The 20354-nt window shown below is 37.5% G+C and overlaps 1 protein-coding gene across 1 annotated transcript in view; it reads right to left on the bottom strand.

The window, feature by feature from the left end:
* Window positions 1–20354, bottom strand: part of SORCS1 (sortilin related VPS10 domain containing receptor 1) — a 302649-nt gene that overhangs the window by 107382 nt on the left and 174913 nt on the right. Inside the window, exon 4 of the mRNA XM_086616954.1 lies at window positions 10395–10553. Coding sequence (XP_086473080.1) covers window positions 10395–10553 — 159 coding nt within the window. The remainder of the gene's footprint in view (window positions 1–10394; window positions 10554–20354) is intronic.

Below are 20354 nucleotides of genomic sequence, written 5' to 3'. Positions count from 1 at the left end.
TGTGGGAGTCTCAAGCACTATAAAACATCAGACCGTCACTCACTTCTATGGAGCTAAAACAAACGACACTAGCTGAAGATTCACCTCTCTAATTTACCAGCAGTCTTATTTGGCTTTGTATTTATTGTATCAGTTTGCATGCATTTTAAAAACTTCAAAACACGTAGCTAAGATACAAGCTTTGAGGGCCTAATGTTCTCTAGGCATCAGACAAATTAATTCATTTTTGTGTAATCAGCAATATTATGAGATTACGACCTACAGAACTCTGCTTGTCTATCTGGGTTGGACTGAATTATGAAGTTGAGACCTTCTGACAAAAACTCACATTCTCAGGACAAACAAAATGAGCTGTTAACAGTTTCCTCAAGTATTGCACCTGGACATGCACTTTAATAAAACTGTATTGTGCACCACTTGTTTCCTTTACAAGCGTGGATTTTCCCAGCCAAAAATCTGGCTCTTATGAGGCAGCTGAATTAAGTTTATTCAGCTGTTGAACCTGATGGGTAAGAAAGCATGGCATCATGTTGCTAGTAAATGTAAACATGTCTAAAGGAGAGCAGTCCCCATTTCTCTCCAGTTTCAACAAGCTCTGTGCTCTCCAGAGCCAGAGGGTAACCCTGCTACCTGCACACTCATCAAACTCACCATACCAAAAACTTACCCTCACAATGATCTATGTATCATCCAAGAAGACAGAGAAACATTTCATCATTTAACACCTGATTTTGAAAGTAAAGTTATATGTACCAAGTATTGAGAATCCGAATGACCCACCAACTTTGATACAATACCGTTTGAAGGGTCATTTAGCTAGTCAAGACCTACTGTCACCCCTTCTGTTCTCAAGAGATTTATTTTCCCAGTCAAAGCTTTCTGTCACACATGGAGTTCCTCATAGCTTTAGCTCATTTTTAACATCTATACAAATTGCTGCTGATACGAGTGACACAGGGTGCCCACGATGTTTCATCATTCAGCACTTAAAGTAATTGGATATTCTGATGAGCCTTTTGGTTCTGATGCTTCTGCACATACTGATCTTGAATCATGTGGTAGTTCCATTTGTTTCCTATGCTGATGAGGATATCAAATTTTATGCACTGATTTCATCTCACGCAAAAAACATTATGTACATGGAAATCTAGAATCTGGCTACAGAAAAGGTGATTTAAATTGCATGCTAGACATGACATAAGATGTCACTATTTTGAGCAAGCTAGTAGTTCCCATTATCTTTCTTTTACTCCAGAAATTTCCCCTAAACAAGTTATAATGGAATACAGCACAGAGTCTAAGTTTCTTTGCTGATTGGATTTATCAACTTTGGTATTCTTATATTCACAAAAGCAAAAGCCCTCTTTCTCTCACCTCTAGCTTCCATGAAAGCATCACTCATTCTTCCTGGACACGGATCTGACCAAAGCAACTCAACCCACACAACAGCATTGACCTAAAAAACATAGGGAGCTGGAAAACTAGCTCAAGACATCTCCAAAAGCCCTGGGTTTGATTCAAGTTAACCTTTAATTCCCTGATTAAAACTAATCCTGTTCATGGTGTTCCACCCTCACCCCTTCAAATAGGATTTATTCACACACAAAAAAACACCAGTGCACGTAAAACACAGATTTTTGTACTGATGAACCATAAAAAGATTTTGAGAGTCGCTTTTTCCTCATCTTCAGTATCTTTTGGTTTTTTATATTTATCTCAATTTCACCTAAGAATACAAGATTCCAAAAGCACGGTTTAGCTTTAACTACAAACAGAGTCAAACTGGATAAAGACTACTTTTTCTGAAGACACTACAATGTAATTTGAAATAAATGCAGGCAAGTCCTTCTTATCCCCATTCATTTATACTGAGTAAGTTTACTGCTGATAAATTCTACTTTACTATCACTGCAGGTGTATTTGAAGAAATGCTAGTCTTCTAAAAAGTTTCTTATTATTCTCATTGTTCATAGGGGCATTATTCAAATGCTATTCAACTGTGAAAGACCATATTTAGAACTAACCTAAAACCTTCAGGAAAGCAATGAGCAATAGGATAGAGATTCAGTGATGTACTACTTCGACTTAAGTCTCTAGAAGAACAATCACACTTGCATTTCTTTTACTTTCTATATAGTCTGCAGAAAAGGATGAGGTTAGCGCATCAGGTAAGGACTTAAGATTGAACATATTTGTATAGGTATATAAAGCAGTCTTTTATGATCTTACAGACTCTTATGCCTTTAGATCTACCTTCTAGATCAAAAATTATCATAGTGGGAGAGAAGTTTCCACAGCAGCACTAAAGATATGTCAACAAGTGAGAAAGAACTAAGGGGTACTTGGATGCACACATGCTCCCAATATACATCCAGTGCAGCTTACTTGGGTACCAAAGTACATTAAATGTAAAAAAATTACTGCACAGGATATTTCTTCTTCAGAGCAGTCAAAGGCTGAAAAGTATGCTGCTATTGCCTGAATCACACTATGCTTCATTTAGAAGAGCCATGGACCAAGCTTTTTTCTTTCAACATTGAATTTAATTCAACAGTATGGTTTCGCATAAACAAATAATTTGGAAACATGCCTGGTACTTTCTTCCTAGAACAGAGCATAAGACTTATGATCCAGGACACAAAAATGGGCAACAGGGCTGATACTCATTTACTTCCTTGATCTCTGATCTAATTGTAGGTTCCAGTGTTAAGATGCTTAAATATCCTTGAAGCAATAAAGTGCATAGGACACTTGATAGACTCTGAACATTTTAAGTTGCAGCAATGCATTAATCATGCCACTCAGAAGCCATCAATAAGGTTACCCAATAACTGTTGTTTATTGAATGTTGATGGAAATACATCCGAGTGATAAAGCTTTCGGATATCTGCTTCACAGTCCATTCGAACACCAGTGAGGTCTGAGGCTCTGTGGATCCTTTTACTGATGAACCACACTGATGTCACGTAGACTTGTTCAGTATGGTTGCAACACAGTAATTTCTTCTGTGCATGTTCATCAGATCAAAGCATCCTGGAGATGGCCCTCAGCTTTCTCCCTACCTATGCCTCAATAGTTCCTCTCACATTCTCAGATATGAGTCACATCAGCTGGTGTTCTGGCTTTGTGGCAGTTTGCAAGCAACTGTATTAGCATATCTTCAGTGCATTCAACTCATGCTAAAAAAGTGGCAGGAAAAACATTTTTTACCAGCAGATATTTAAAGGAATCTGCCTGGCTTATACATTTTAAAGCCAGAAGAAACCACGAATATCATCAATATGTTCTCTTCCTAACAGATGCTGTAGAATCTTTACCACTAACTCAAGCAGTAGAGAGAATTATTCAGGCCAACAACTGATGGCTGAACTAGATTGTATCATTTGGAAAGACATCCAATCTCAATTCCAAGGAATGATGAATTTACCATTCCATTTAGTGTGTTGTCCTCAAGGTTAATTCCCTTCTCTGTTAAAAAATAATATCTCTGCATAGATATTTAAAAATATATCTATTTAAAAATATTTATATTTTAAATATAAATATATAAAATATATTTGTATATATTTAAAAATAGATATTTAAAAAATAATATCTGCACTTGCTTTGTTGTGTTGTAAATGTACTAGGTAGGTTTACCACTGTTTAGATAACTGCATTAAATAGATGCATTTTTGTTTAAAAAGTATCATATTAGAATGAGAACAGAAAAGGCTTATTACAGCAGAATTACAGGGCAAAGCGTCAGAATTTTCATGCATATATGCATAGCTTTACATTTAAAAATAAATTATTATTGTTTATTCATTTGCATTATATTAAAATCTATGGCTCCAACTGAATTTATTGTTGACAGGTGCTCTGTATAATAAGAAACTGGAGACATTTTGGAGAGTACAGTCAAAACAAATGACAGAGACGGGAAAGGTGAGTCATCTATAAAAAAGTGAAGAGAGGTACTTAACACCACAGAGACCAGTGGCAGATCTAGTGATATGGAGCACATTTCTTTATTCCTAATCCAGTGAACTGTTCAACTGTGACGGAAAGGAAAGAAGTAATTTTTTCAGGGAAGTAAGAAAACTGGAGTTAGAAAGAGCACAGAAAATCTCGCAGAGAAACAATGGATCTACGCAAAGCTATGAGTATGCATCCAAGGATCCCAAAGAAGCAAAAGAACAAGTTCTCCAATGGTACAGAGGGCTGATGCTTATACAGATGGATAAGCAAGGACATACTGATTCGCCTAAAGATGAGTGAGACAGTGGTAAAGAGCGCAGTGATTACTTCTCAAGAGTCTGTCCTTCTGTTTCACTGATCACACTCTTAGCCCAGAAATGTATCTTCCTCTCTAGACTGCCAAGCTGCCACTGGGCTCTGAGAGTCGATTTTTTCTTTTTTTGATTATTTATTGGAGGAGGAAAGAATGTTAGAGATTCCTCCCACTTTTAATTCCATTCTTTACTTTAAATTGTTACCCAGCACATTATGCTTAGTGAGGTGTGTAAATACTGATGGGTACACTAGGAAAGCATATTTTATGACATAGTTTGTACACGGGCTTATGGCCAATTAAAAAAAAAAAAAGAAAGATACAATCTGACACCATTCTTGTTACTGAGACAATGCTGAGGAACTGACTGTATGAGAAGAAAGGAGGAAAAAGCCTAATAAAATAACAGCTAGATGAATAGTTTTGATGTCCCTTCCTTGTTCGTTTTCAGTATGCTGGTTGTCACCGAATGCTAATTAGTTTGCCTAGAGATAACAAAGCATATTTGCAAAGAGTTGTGTGCAAGATGTGTCATCAGGATGCTTGGCAGGTGTCTGCCCTTCAGGTCCTCACACAAATGGCGTGCGCAGCCCCAGCTACAAACGTGGATGTTTCTGTGCTTGGCTGATAGCTTGCTTAGAAACATAACCACATGGAAAATCTTAAAAATAAGGGCTAGTGTTCACAAGGCCTTTGTGTGGAAGGCCTTTTCCATCCCTGGCACAAGCGCTGGTAACACAGAAAGGATGTCTAAGGTCAAGCATAAAGCGTGACATTGCAAATCCTGGGACAAACACCTTTTAATATGTAAAATCCTTCCTACTTTTCATCTTCAACAGTATGCAAAGAGAATCAAGTCTGCTGGAAAAATGGCTTGGTTGATTAGCAGTGCCCTAAATATTCACCCAAATAGTGTAGATTGTTGCAGGAGTAACGCCGTAGGGAAATGAGGAGTTATTCACATAGGCTAATGTTAGCTTTATGCAAACTAGCTCCCTGGTTTTGTCTGTAGTCTGTCAAAAGAGATAGGCTTTTCCAGAGGATGATTCAAAGTGGCTAATGCTTACCACTCTAGAGAAGATTTTTTTCCTCTCCATTAATTTTAGATGGGATTAGTCTCCCTCAGCTAACATTAGCCCAAGTGAATAGTCCTCAAAATATTGTCAGAAGTGTGGAAAAAAAAACCCATCACCCCAAAATGATATCGCTTGATGTTAACAGCAATGTTTTTAAAAACTGATGCAGTTTCTGATAAAATAAATCTGGATTTTATTCCCTCTTCTCTGGTCTATGTAGGCAATGACTGTTACCACCAAAACTGAGAAGGTGTAAATAGAAACAGAATAATTTATGTTGAAAGAAACCTCTGGAGGTCCCTGATATGACCGTTGTCCAAGCAGGGTGACTCTCAAAGTTAGATTCTAATGCAGCGAAAGAAAGGTTTTAGAATTATGAAGTGTGTCCAAAATAGGCCAACACATATTGAAGACTGAATATCGGCTACATCTGTGGCAGATACTCTACTGTCAGACACAAGCATTAGACCAAACACAAAGAGAGATGGGGCTAACAGTACCTATTGTCTCTATTCTAAGTGGTTTCTCTGTCATCCCTGATGCATGAACAGCTTTCTCTTCCACTTGAATGCATGAGGAGTGGACCTCCTTTACTGCAGGAAACTGAAGAAGATGACATGGTTTGATGACAGAAGACATGCTGTCCCACAAGCAACAGAATCCCGATTTGCTAAACTTCAGCACCTTACCTATACAGTCAGGTATCAATTCCCAACTCATTGATCTCCAGCGTGACACACACAGTAAATATAGATAGATAGATGGAAGCAGATATTTGGGAAAGGCCAAAATGGAAAAAAACAATAAGAAAAATAAAAAAAGGAAATGTAAACCTCTTAATTTACTAGTGATATGTTGACAAAGCTCCTTTAGTCTGGAGTGCCTTGCTTTTCAAGAGTTCATTTAAAACGAGAGAGGAGAATCAACAACAATAACTCCATTTTAAACCTGCTTTTTCAGACTCTGTTGCTGCCTTTCAGTGCTTGAGTGCCTTTGCACATCTATTCCTGAGCTGGGCAATTACAACCCTGCATTTTGTCCGTCTGACTTATGTTTCCCAATTTCACCTGTATTTCATCTCTCCAAATAGCTCTGTTATTCAGGGCTGATTACTAACCATTCCTCTGTGTGTCTGACCCATCTGAATAGCAGAGGATGTCTCCACATGAAGTAGAGGCTCTTACATCCCACCCTCTGATTACACAGCAAACCACTTTTGAAGATTACACAGTAATACATAAGCAATACTCCCATAAAATACAGCCCCTCATCCCACAAGCAAGCTGATTAAACCCACGAGAGCTCGCATGTACAAGACCTCCAACAAGCTTTTGCCTCACAAACAATGCTTTACTGTGTCTGAAGCTTCCTCCTGATTTGTAACTCCTCTTATACAGAAAACGGAGAAGCATGCAGTAGTTCTGAAATTTCGTGGCAAGAATCAGCCATGTAACAACTGTACTTTCAGCCAGAACAATGAATGCAATCATGAAGCAATTAGTGCAGGCGGCAGATGGTTTGCTGCTCTTTTTTTCTCAAGACTGGCAGGAAAAAGTCACGACTGAATAAGGGACTGGTCTGTCAGCAGTGGTAATTCAAGCCTGCTGCCCAAGGCAGAAACACAGGGGAGAGAAACGTGAACAAAAGCAACTGAGTCACTGAAGCTTAATGAGTTGTTCCTTGTCAGCTGAACCCCAGTAATTAACCACGTTCACCCACACACAACACCCAAGAAACTGGGACATAAAATGACTTCAGTTAACACAGATTTCCCTACCATTGAGTAAATCCCTATTCAATCAAACAAAAAAAAAAAATGTAGTACTTATGATAGTGATAGACTCAGTGAGCTGTGAAGAGATTGTGGGATGATGCTATGTGACTCATTTGCTGTTCATTACAACTGAGCAATGAGAGGCATGCACTAACTGTTGGCTTTGCCCTCATCGGTCTTGAATTGGACGGACCACTTCCGACAACAAGAACAGTCCAGACTCAATGTGATTTCTGTCTCTCCAGTTCTTGCTCTATTCACCACCTGATTCTCCTGGTCCCACCTGCTGCAATGACAAGATGCAAATGGATGGCAACAATGATGTGGCTTGCTAGAAGCATGTAAACATGTTTTCTAGTTGATTCTCCCCTCCCTCCTGACTGTCAACAGCGAGATTAAATGACTGCAACAATCCTAACTGGTCAGAATCCAATTTACTCCTTCATGGCCCCATCTATTCACAGCCTCTTCAGTCAGTGGCGTCAAAGTCAGTGATACCAAAATGTAAATTCCTTACCATGTGGACACGTTTCCCTTGCTTCACTGGGAAGCTCTTAGTGTGTACACAGTGCCTGGAATCCATGGAGTAATGAGTTCTCTTTCCTTAAACATGGCCTTAGCACGACATCGTGAAATAGCAAACTACAGTGTCATTTGTTCCAGACTACCCCACAGCTGCCATTGCAATTATCTAAATACCTGCAGGACTTCTTAATTACTCTGAGAAAATTCTGCCTTTGGATATATAAGCATGAAACCAATGGGAGTCATTTACATTTAGCCACAGGCTGAACTTGACCCTAAGTTTGAGTTACATTTAATTTAGGTCAAGCTGATTAATACCCTTTGGCTGTTGGTTACTTTCTACAGCTCTTGGACAAAGCCTATTGAAGTCAGAAAATGTATCCATTAGACTTTAAAGTAGAAACCAGGCCTGTGACTCATACTCATACAGAGTACTTTTAAAATTCTATTTTGGAAGTAATTGGTACAGATCTACAGACCTTGTGCTGCATGATTTTCTTCTTGCAACCACAGTGCTGAATTACCAAGTTATTCAATTTGCTAATCCATGCCAAAAGACAAAGAAATTTTACCGTACAGCCTGCACCCTGTCACCCAAAACACCCCATATACACAACTCTGACACCAACCCCATAAATTCAAGTTAACGCACAAAAGGGCCCTTCGTTCTTATATCCAGATTGGGTTTTAGGATTCTATAGAGGACGATTGGGAGTTCTCTATGGAATAATGATAATATATTTGCTGGTAGACATCTATCATAAATTAGATGAGCATTAGCTCTATGAACTCTAATTCAGAATTATTTCCTGAGCAGGCTGACTACCATAACAGTTGAAATTAATTTTCTACTATATCCTAATTTTATTTGACAAATTTACCACTGAAAGTTTCATTGATCTTGATGTAAAAAATTCCCTGTTACAAACACACATTAACTTTCATTCCAAAGGGTCCTAAAAGTCAGCAGTGGCCAGATTCTGTTCAGTTTCCTATCAGTCCAGAGAATTCAACAGACACAAGGGAAAGGAAACTTTTTGACCTTGCCTAATCACATACTGAACACCCAGAAATAATTTAATAATTATTAAATTATAATCCAGAAATAATTTAATAATTTCCACCCCTGGAACAGACTATAACCACAGTACACTCTACAAAATGCTGTGAGAGGGGTGAGGGGAAAAATACTGCATGTAATTGATTCTACAAGAAGAATTAGGCAGGCAAGTTGCCTTTCCCATAGTTGGGAAGGTTATTATGCTGCTGGCCTGGAAGGATACTGGTTTTGAGCTTAAAGCATAGGACTGAACTTCTTTTCCAAAAATTCACATAAGATCATTTTGTGACCTTAGCTAGTTATTTAGCTTCCTTACACCTTTATTTTCTCAGGCTTAGAGTAATAGTAACAAGAAGTCAAATTTAGGCTAAAGGAAAATTAGTTGTTTAATGTCTGTAAAATGAATTCTGAAGACAGAAAACATAGAATTCAAACTTTTATGTTGATATTTACATTTATATACAACCTCAACAAGTCAGTCAATACTTTGATTATTGATTAGAATCATAGACTCATCATATGTAAAACTAAGCGAGCGCACTAAATTATTTTGTATAAAGGTTTATATATTAGATGCCAAGATCTTTCCTTCTTTTACTCCTGTTCGGAGCTCAGCAAATTATTTTGGTCTATTTTTCAGTTTTATTCGAAAACATCAAAATGTCAAGATGTGAAATCTGCCGTTTCTCAAGAGTGTTTGCTCCAATGGCTAGTTACTTCACAGTTGAGTTTACCTGCTATTGACTCCTAGCCATCAATTCTTGTTAGAAGTTTTTTTGCTAGATCAAAATGCTCACTCATATGTTTTGTCTTCCTCAAGAGACGTATTTATGCACAACAAAATATAGTTTCTCTTCAATCTGCTTTTTGGTAAACTAAACAGATTGAGCTCTATCAAGTCCTTCAGTGGAAGACAACTGATTTGGAAGTATTGATGTGCCTGATTTTCAAAAAGTTCTAACAATGAGGTCTCGTACAATCAAGTCCGATTCTGTTGTCTCAAGTTGGGCAGCAAAAAAATCAAGGCAAATCTCACAGCGTATTTATTCACTTGATGGATTACCCATACTGAAGAAACTGGACTTCAAAGGAAATCAATTCACCACTGCTTTTCTCTTAAAAAATCAAAGACTACTTGAAAATACACTGACCAGATAGGAACAAGGAGTGTCTTATACTGTTTTTGGAGCTGGTGCTAGGACGGAGCAAGAGAACAGTTAAGAGGACAAAAAGCCTCCTTAGAGGTTATTACTCCTATCGTGAAGGATCCTAGCTGTCGTCTTTGCCCATTGCCTGTCACATGATATTGCCAAAAGGACCAATGAATAATGTGGACTGTCAGGACAGTCATTGAGGGCTAGGCCCCAAGAACACAGTAGGTGCCCATGTCTTTTACTTTGCTCTTTACATTGAGACTTACTCAGTGTTTGTTGCTTGGAAACACGTGTCTGGTATTTGTTTTGGTCTGCTTTCAAGTTTTATTCAAAATCATCGAAATGTCAGGATGTGAAATCCAGTTTGATATTTCCAAATTTCCAGTTTGAATACCAGTTTGGTGTTTCCAAAGACTGCCCCAGTATTGCCCTAAAGACTGTCCTGAATATTTCGTAGCAGTTACATACAGAGATGGAGAAATCCTAGGTTGTTCCTAAGCAAACAAAGAGAAATGCTGACAACGATTCTTACCTTCTGATCTTGGCTGTATGCTAAGATCCAATCTTCCTGCTTGGGGTGAAAGAGCAGACTGTGGATGTAGAAGTTCAGACGGTATTTTTGATAGGTGGCTCCTTCATCAGAACTGATTAATAAGCTGCTCTCAACTTCTGGATCAGTCAGCAGCATAATCTATACGGATGGGAAAGACAAAAAATACAGTAGTGAAGCGGAGGCAGATGGAAAAATAAGTAAGCGGCTAGGAACTTCAGGTAAGCTTGTTAAATATGTCTATTTCAAAATGTTTCAACATAATATAAAAACTAAGCAGAGTCAATATTTCAGTAAGGAAAATAATATATTTCAGCTACATATATAAACATAACATACGATCACATAAGCAGAATGACTTTGACAGAAGTTAAAACAGACCTAAATCTAGCTATGCTTGGGTTATCAAGAAAATCAAACCTGAAATCTGTCCAGAGTGCAAACTTACTAAGTTACCAGACAGCCACAGCGGGCTGCTAGGGTCTTCATGAACGATCTATTGGAGTGGGAGACAAAAAGTTAGATGTTAAGAAAAAAAAAGAGACACACACAGAGAATGATCTCTAATGGTGAGCTTTGTTAGATTCTGGCAGAATGTTCAGAGAAGATGACAGTTTCACTGCCTGAAATGTTGTAACCTGGCTGCCTACAAGAAGCAATCTTGCTTTGGCAGGAGAACACATTTGATAACGTGCTGGGTTCTTTCCATCTCCAGTTTCTATGGTGCTGTGAATTATAGATTCGGTACCATATCAAAAATAATCTTCATATAGCAAAGCTGCTTTCCAGCTTTGTTCAAGAGTGTTAGTTCAGGAGTGACAGAAGATATACAGCTTGCAGTTGTAGTAGCTACCTCTCCCCATTAACTGTGGTATTAATTGGTCTGTATTGCTGATGAATCAGAGAATAATGAGACGCTCCTCTCATGTGTGTCTGCATGAGAGAATATATGGGTTTGAGCAGTAGAAAGAGATCATTCCAGTATTTCAGCAAGCAACAAAGTAATACTGCTAAGAAATAGGAATGAGGCACCATGAATGTCAAACATGAAAAGTTCTGAAGAATATTTGCCCAGGAAGGTACTAAAGCTTTGAATCATTAGTGTTTTGTTGTTTTGTTTTGTTTTTTAAGTGGTGTTGCTGCTGTTTTGCAAATAGTGAACAATGATCTGTTCTTAGACAAGCCTGAAATGAAAGGATCCACACCTGGCATCTCTCACAGCAAATTCCTGTCTGGGTTTGGGCACTGCAAAAATCATACACTACATTTCCTTCTCTTTCTTTCATTTAGGCAGGTAGAGTTAGATGTAACTTAATGTCATGGTTTAGCCCAGCCTTAACTCACTACCTATGAATTACAGGATGCCGTAAGTCTTCATAGACATTAGATGTTAAAGAACTATTTGTACGTGAAGATGCAAATACACATATAATCTACACAGGCAACATCCGTCATTATTGGGTAACTGCCAGAAGTTTTTATCTCTCTCTAGAAAACCCCTTGGCAGCAAGGCAATTTGACCTGTGACTTGGAAGGCTTCAAAATCCCTAAGCTTTAATGTCCTGAGTGATATTAGACCAGTTACGTTATCACACTATCTCTAACGTAAAGTAATGTAATGTTTCCATTGTAGCATAAAGGTACAGTCTCTTTTTGTATCTCTGATTTACTTTTGAAATCTTGTGACAAAAAGATGCATTATTTGAAGCATTCTTATTTTCATTTAACACTTTCAGGTATATCAAGCATATCATTGATGCGACTTCTAAACTGAAGATTGCATGATAGAAGCTACACAGAAAGCATCAATAATCGAAATGTCAATATATAGATCATCTACTACCACCTAGTAGCCTATGCAGCTTTCGAAGTCAAAAATTGTGATGTCTGTGAGTTGGTTCTTTTTTCTTAACAGGCTAATTTCTGGGACAATGTTCCTGTGGTTAAAATTTATCAATTCAGTATCATGATTCAGGCATTATGGTTTTCCTATTTTTATTATTTTCTTGTTGAGTGGATTTTGTTTACGTTGGTACTTGAAAATATCACAGCACAGTGTTAATTTGGACTATAGCAACTAGAGCGGAAATAAGCACAAATCAATGGGCTTGATCCAAGCTCCCTCAAGTTAATAAGAGTCTCGTCATTGACTTTGGATTGTGCCTCTAAGGCAAGTTGTTAATCAAGATCCACTCTAGTCTCACATATTTCCTTCTACCTGCACAAGGAACTCATCTGACCTCATCACTGTCACATCCGAGCACATTACCGCCTTAACACATTTTCTGTCAGGCCACTCCTCTGAAGTGTGAAAGTGCTCTTATCTCCATTTCTTAGAAAAGGAATTGAGAGACAAACTGTTGAGGCACTGAAGCACCTAATTCCTCATTCAATCAATAAAAGTTAAGCGCCTAAGCAGACCTGCCAACACTGCTGACTTTGGCTTTAATCTGCTAACTACCACCCCAGGCTATTATAACTGTGTTTTCAGGTATCTACAGTCTCCAGAAGCCTTAGCTGTTGCATTGTGATAACCAGCCATTCTGTATATATGAAGTGTTTCAGGACATGTTGGTTTTGATACATACGCCAATAGCAATAGTGTCTTAGATGTGACGGAGCTGCTGCAGATTTATGCAAGAGTATACGCAGAGTCGGAGACGGGGGCAGTTGACAGATGACTCCCTAGGCACTAGTCAGATTGTTAACTATGAGACCAACTTTCAGTGCTGGGACAGCATCGTCTACCCCACTGTTGTACTCAGCGCCATAAACCAAAAAACACTAGAGCTGACTCAGCAGTCACCGCTCACGTCACAGTCAGAGCATCGTGTTTCTCACAAGATAAGAAAAGTAAATTTAATTACAGCATATCTGCATGTAAACAATCAGAGTTACAAGTCCAAAAGATAGCATTTATTGGATAAGATGCGGAAATTGATACCTGTATGAAAAATCTGTCGAAACAAGAGGGAAGTGCTGTGTGTATGTACATAAACTTTTCCAATCAGACCAGGAGTGTGCTTCTGAGACAAATCCCCCAAATTTTCAGAGGAATCTCTATAGCAATTCCTTACACACTATGTTCTGGCTCATATCACAATGATCTCAATGCACAGGAACTGAATTACCTTTGAAGGAAACGAAACCAGAATATACATTTCAGGAGTGCATCTAATATGCTTCAACCACTACTGGACATTTAGCTTGGAGTATCAGGTTAGCACTACACTAAAGTCAGACTTTCTGCCTCCCCTATTGCAGACAGATGTCATCTCAACATCAACTGTTTCGTTCTACAAAGCCACTTCCACTGAACTGCACTACATGCTAATGTAGCTGCAGCCATATTAGCTTAGTTTTATTGCTTAAGTTACCTGGAATATAAATGAGAAAGGAAAAAAAGTACAATTAAAGTTAATGTTTTTGTTGTTGCAGCATATGAAATACAGAGTAAATACATTTTAGAATTTTCTTTGAAATAAATTAAGCCAAGTTCTGCTTTGAAGTAGTCTATTACCTATTGACTTGACGCAATCGCTTATACAGAAAATTAAAGCAGACACAGACACAGTGAACAGGAAAAGTGTAGAAAATAAAACCAGCAAAATAAAGTGAATCTAAGTTTAGAAGTCATAAACTTGAATACCTAAGAATATCTAAGAAAGGAGATTAGAAACAACCTATTTTTTACGTAATTTTCAACTTCACTGTAGAAAACCTGTTGGATTTCCTTACATGTGAGCTCCTCAAAGGAGTGATGTGCTTGCTCTGTTTCTACGGTGCCTAATAAAATATATTACTGCTTTGCCAGCTAGCACTGGTTTCTGGACAAGTATATTCTGGACATCATTGAAGAATGAACATGACTTTAGCACATGAAAATCGCACCCTAAATCTATCCAGGTTCTTAGTGGCTGTAGAGAAAAACAACCTAGCTGATGAAGTCTAATAGGATTTCTGAGGGTCTCTTTTGCTGAAAGATCTGAAATTGCCATGAGATAAAAGGCCTTTCCATAGATTAATTTATGTTTAGAAGATCAGCATCAAAGGTTAGGGAAAAATCTTTAAGTTTCCACAACAGAGAGAAGTGTTCATCTGGAATTTCCCCAATGCTTTGTGCTGTTCAATTTATTCGGAAAGAAGGAAGGAAAGATAAGTGACGAAGTTTGCTGATGGAAGTAAGGTATTCAGAATGATGAAAACAGAACCAGCTATGAAGATCAGTAAAAGGATTTTGCAATACTGAGTAGCTGAGCAGTAAAACGATAGGTGCAATTCAGTGATGATGTACAAAAAAAAAACAGATCGAGAAAAGCAATCCCAGTGTAACAGACAGAACAATAGGCTCTGAGTAGATAATTCCTTTCAGGAAAGGTGACTAGGGGTTTCAGTGAAGAGGTTGTGAAAACAGAAACCCATTTCTCAAATCCTATTTAAAAAAAACCACAACAAACAATTACAGTAGTAGGAATTATTAGGAAAGAATTAAGCAGCATAACAAATAGTGCTATTAGGCCACTGTAAAGTGTTCCCACAACTTTAACACTATGAGCTATTCTCATGCTCCACCTTAAGAAAAAAAAAATAAAGGCGGCTATAGTAGAACACACAGAAAAGCTATAAGGGTGACTGAAGAAAACTATGAACCATTTTTCATACAAGCAGCAAATAAATGAACTATTCAAATACCAAAAGAGATAAATGAGAGGCAATTTGACTAAATTCTACAAAACTATGAATAGCCTGGAAATACTTCGAGAACAATTGTTTTCTCTGTCATAAGACAAAATTCATAAGCATCAAACAAAATTATCAAGAGTGAGATAAAAAAACACAGGTGAGGCCACAATTTTTGACCTAGTTAAACCATGACACTCCTTGCTATTGTTTGCTGTAGATATCAAAAGTTTCTATGAGTAGGAAAAATGAACAGATTATGTTCCCAGAGGAAAAAAACTTATCCATCAACTCAAAAAATATCACTGTTGGCTCAGGAATCTGAACCACAGATTTCTGAATTCTGGGAAAATATATAGGAAGCATCATTATATACTTGCCCTGATCTGACATTTCCCTCTCAACCAGAGAGTGAGATTGGTTAATATTCAGTCTGATTTAGTTTGACTGTGCTTACATACGTCACCGGAGAGGATAAGCCAAGACGTTGCTTCTCTCCAGCAAAAGTAACTGCTCACTGTTCAGATCAGTGCTCCGCAATGACGGGAATCTGCTTACTTACACCAGGCACAGCAAGCACACCCTGCCCTTCCTGATGCTTTAGACAGATTGTGGTTTTTTTTCCTCTGTAAAAAAATGTCAAGTTGATGTAGACTTTTGCAACCAAATGCAAGGTATCCATTAATCATCCATCCACTGATAAGAGAGAAACTTGATTTGCTTTTCCTAGAAGTGACAAATGAACCCAAAACATCATTTACAGATCTTCACCCCTTTTTTGGTGCCAACTCTACTGAAGGTAGATTGTCCCTGACAATTACATGCATTTTTGCTGTCAGCACAAAGAAACCCAGGAATGCTTTGGAATAGGATTCTGATTTTGCTTCTACAGATGGAATCGTGATCCTTACACAGTTGCCCAGAATGCTAGATTCAGTGGCTTAGTCAAAACAAGCCCTGAACTGCTCTCAATCTTTTATTTTAGCCCCTCATATCTCCACTTGGACCAACTTTTCCCTAACATTTTGTAGGGAAGAGCATAGTATCAATGAAATAGAAGAGTATTAAAATATATACACATATATTTCATAGATTTACATGTTCTTTCATTCACTTCTGATGTATCAACAGATCCGAGTTATATCACCTGACCAGAAATAATGATGAAGTGCAAATTGGGTCAAATCTACTGAAAGGATCTTCATTTTCCTCACCTATTACATGCCTCATGCATAGACCCAACACAGTGACCCACAGGGCACAAGTAACATTTCTCGTAGGAAAACAGAAAAGTGAAGCACATCAAAAGAGGAAATCAACAAGGAAGAACAGATATGTCTTATTCTTAACAAAAGCAGGGCATTCCCTACTTAAATTCTCTAAACATTTGCATTTTTCCCAGCTTCTCTGTATGCCAGTTATATAATTTCAGAGAGTTGCGAGGTCTGGGTTTTTTTTACATGGTAACTGATTGCAAGAGCATCAGTGCCATGGAATCTCAGCATAATGAAATGTAATTTCTGCCACTTTATATATCACTTCTGAATTTGGATTGCCATTTACAAAACATGAGGATTGTGTAAAGAGAGAACCTGATTCTCCAGATTCAGCAATTTACACATGCATTTCAAAGCAACATGCCTTGCTTTTAACTAATTTAACTAGCTCATTGCTTAAGTTTTTCAAGACATCAAATAAGATTTAAAATTAAACAAGCCAAAGAAAGGAACTGCTTTGGCCATGACAATCTGAGACAAACACAACACTACTGTAACAAAAATTAGACCAACACCTTTTACAGGATTGATTTGCTGGAAGCAGTATGTGGTTGCAAGAGCAAATAAATTAGGGACAAAATTACCAAAAGGAAATAACTCAAGCATTTATTTGGATATTAACAGAGAAAGAGGAGACTGAAGCCTTTGCAAAGTTTAACAAGCTTTACTCATGGGTTAACATCAACAGGGAAGGACTGCGCTCATGAGTAATGCCACCAAAATTTGGCCCAAGTGTCTGCTTTAAATAAATTGGCTAACAGTATTAGCATCTGAATTAAAACATGAAATGAGTTGGAGCTGATAGTTTTGAAGCTGTCTCTAGCACCAACTAAAAGACAAGGTTAGTTGCTGAGCAATTTCATTAAGACACCATTAAAATAATACACCAATAATTCAATCAAGGCACTGTAAAGTGTTTTATTGCCAGAAGTTCTTGTTAACTCAGAAAGTACAGTAATTTTGTACAGAAAGAAAAGACTTCAGTGACAGAATTACACTTTCAACACTGAAGAGAAAAAAAAATTGTCTTTGAATGATGACCTGGTTTGGAATGGTCTCAGAAATAAGTAGGAATTACCACTTTAACATAAGGAAAAGGACTGTGGATAAGTTATTTTGCAACTATAACTCAGTGACTAAAGAACAAAAAGGTTCTTATTCATACAAAGATGCATGACTCAAACTCATTGAATCAGTCTGCACTTCACTGATACGGAGGGTAACATTACTTCAAGTCTCCCTCAAATAAAACGGTGCTCATGATTACCAGTCAACATAATTCATATTAAAACTCAAACCAGATCTAGACAATGGAAGCTTCAGCATCGTTTCCCCCAAGAACCCACAGGAGTTCCAAAACTGGTAGGATAACACCATCTTCCTCAAATCTTGGCTGCTTAAAGGTAAGAGAAATGATGTGGTGAAAGGTTCAGAGGGTGAATTCATCTTGTTTGCACACATGAAAGATTTAGTGCTTATTGAGCGATAAGACAATCTTTTGTCAGCAGAATACTAGATGGCAAAGGACTATCTTTTAAGAGAGAAAAATGATCACCTGCCAATATTTTTGAAAGCTAGGACTGTACAGTGTTCCTAATAGAAGAATTGTTGAGAATTGTATTTGGCGTCTTGATGAATGCGGTTTGAAATAAAAAGCTGGCTAGTGGCTGGAAAAAAGAATCCATTTACCTGTTTTGTATTAGCGAAGAAGTTCACTGTAGACCAAAAGTGATCACAAAAGAAAGCAGGCAATGAAAGTTCTATTTTTTATTATCTGTGAGAATCATCTGGGGTTGTTTTACCAGATAGAAAAGGTGAATGTATATATCAACAACAACTTACAAAAATAAAAGAAACACTGTATAACTTCCCCTTATCCAAGCTTCAGACAGGGACATAAATAGTCACTTCCAAAAATCTGATTGCCTTTTCAGTTATACAGAATAATATCATTATTTAGTGAAAGTCTAAAACACATCTACACATCATAAAACACACGAAATATCAGTAGCTCTTCTGTACGAAGTGTCCTGTTTAAAGGTTTAGAATACTAAAAGTATGACAGATTTTACTCATTTTTACAGCACGTGCTCGTAAGTGGCTAAGCAAAGAGCACTGAAAAGCCACTGAACTCCACCACATGCATATGCTAACTAGGAAAAAAATAAAGAAAAAACATTTAATTGTTTTTTATAGAATATTCCTCTATGCATCAGACGGAAAACACCACCAGCTGTCTTAGCAAACATACATTTAAAAATTACATTTCTAGAAACTTGAGCAGCTGTTGATTTGGTACCTTGACTGAACACGATGTCTTCCTTCTGTTACAGGATTTAAGAAAAATATGATCATAAACTTTTACATTATAAACTGTCTAATTCTCTGCTTTTTGTCTCTAGCCCATTTTTGATTAAGCACAATATTTGGAATTTTATCCAGATATTTTTAAATGGACTTGTTTTAATAATTTGTAAAATGTTCTTGACTAATAGGTGTGAACTTTAAAAAACTTATTTCTAATTGTCCCAGGTGAATACAAGATCACTGCAGGTCACTGTTCCCCCTTCCCATATTGAGTGAAATAATTATTTTTTTTAATAAATGAAAAAGAAAAAGCTTTAATTCTCTCAATATCTAAACATTCAAGTAAAGCAAAAACTTATTTTTTCATGTTTAGGAACACTTCCAGAATTACAACTACTGCTATGATATTCAGTGATAATCTTAATAGTCAGCTAGCATTTCAATGTTTCTTTTTCAAGCCCAGCATACAATAATAGATTTTCATTAATATGTGACTGTTGTGTAAATGCCAGTGAATAAGTACTAGTGACCTTCTCTATCTTGAACATAGTAAACCCAAATCAGTATTAACGTACTAACTGTATTAATGAACAATTGCTGTTATTGTTGCTCAGCTTTCTCTACTTTGACTAATTGCAGTTTAATGTGGTTTCTCCACATTATCTGAATTTTCATACCACCAAAGTCCCAGGGATAGGGTTGGGTCAATGCGATAAAATTCATGAAAAGCAAACACGAGGCTGAAACATCTGTGCAGATGTGATTCAGTTGTTCTCCCTACTAATCCTACTTGCTATGAACGGAGATGTAAACAAAGTCCAGAGGTGCGTGGGAGAAAAATTTTCCTAAGAGAGAACAGCGTACTTTGAACCTCAGCTCAGAAAACATCTGAGGCACCAAGTGGGATGGGACTGATCCTGTTTCTATCAGAATCCAACAGAGGGCAGTGCACCCACGCACAGCCCCGTTCTGTACCCATAGCTCATCGGCGTGGGGACATTCATCAAGTGGACAGCTTGCTACTTACAGCCTTTTCTCTTCGTGGCTGAGCTTTGGCAAAAGCCCCATTCTCAAGAGGGCCTCACCTTGGACCAGACCTGAAAAGATTCAGCTACTTCTTTTTCCATTAAAGGTGAAGAAGTTGCCACATCTTCAGGTTTTTTTGTGTGCTGCTGAGTCACTGCTTGTGGGCTGGACTGTGAACAGAGACCAACATCGACCTTCACCTTCCCAAGAGTGAGCTGCCATCCCAGCAGCTAGGGTGAATTCTTAAAATATATGCCTTTGCTTTGAAGTAATCACTTTTAACTAAAGGAGGAAAAAAGACAAGATGGGGGGAAAAAGGAGTCCCTGAAGATCAGTATCACTTTTTAAATCTTAGCTTTTCAAAGTGCAGCGTCCACTTCTATTACTCCAGAATTAAATGCAAATACAGATTCTACATTTTGTCCTTACTTAAGTTAATGCACCTAGTGTCTTAATGAGAACTGTAAAAAAGGAAACAAGCTCTTATTTGCATCATCTCTAAGCAAAACCAGAAATGTAATACTAAAAATAATAAACAAATCAATTTACTAATATAATTGAAGAGATTACTGCAGGACGTTTCAGAGCTACTTTTGCTTTATCTAGAATTACAAAGTGATTTCTAATTTAAATTATTTAATTTAGGTAGGTA

This window comes from Tauraco erythrolophus, chromosome 9 (assembly GCF_009769465.1).
Source record: "Tauraco erythrolophus isolate bTauEry1 chromosome 9, bTauEry1.pri, whole genome shotgun sequence".
Taxonomy (NCBI): Eukaryota; Metazoa; Chordata; class Aves; order Musophagiformes; family Musophagidae; genus Tauraco; species Tauraco erythrolophus.
The sequence above is the reverse complement of the archived record's forward strand: the minus strand, read 5'-3'. Positions and strand labels throughout refer to the sequence as shown.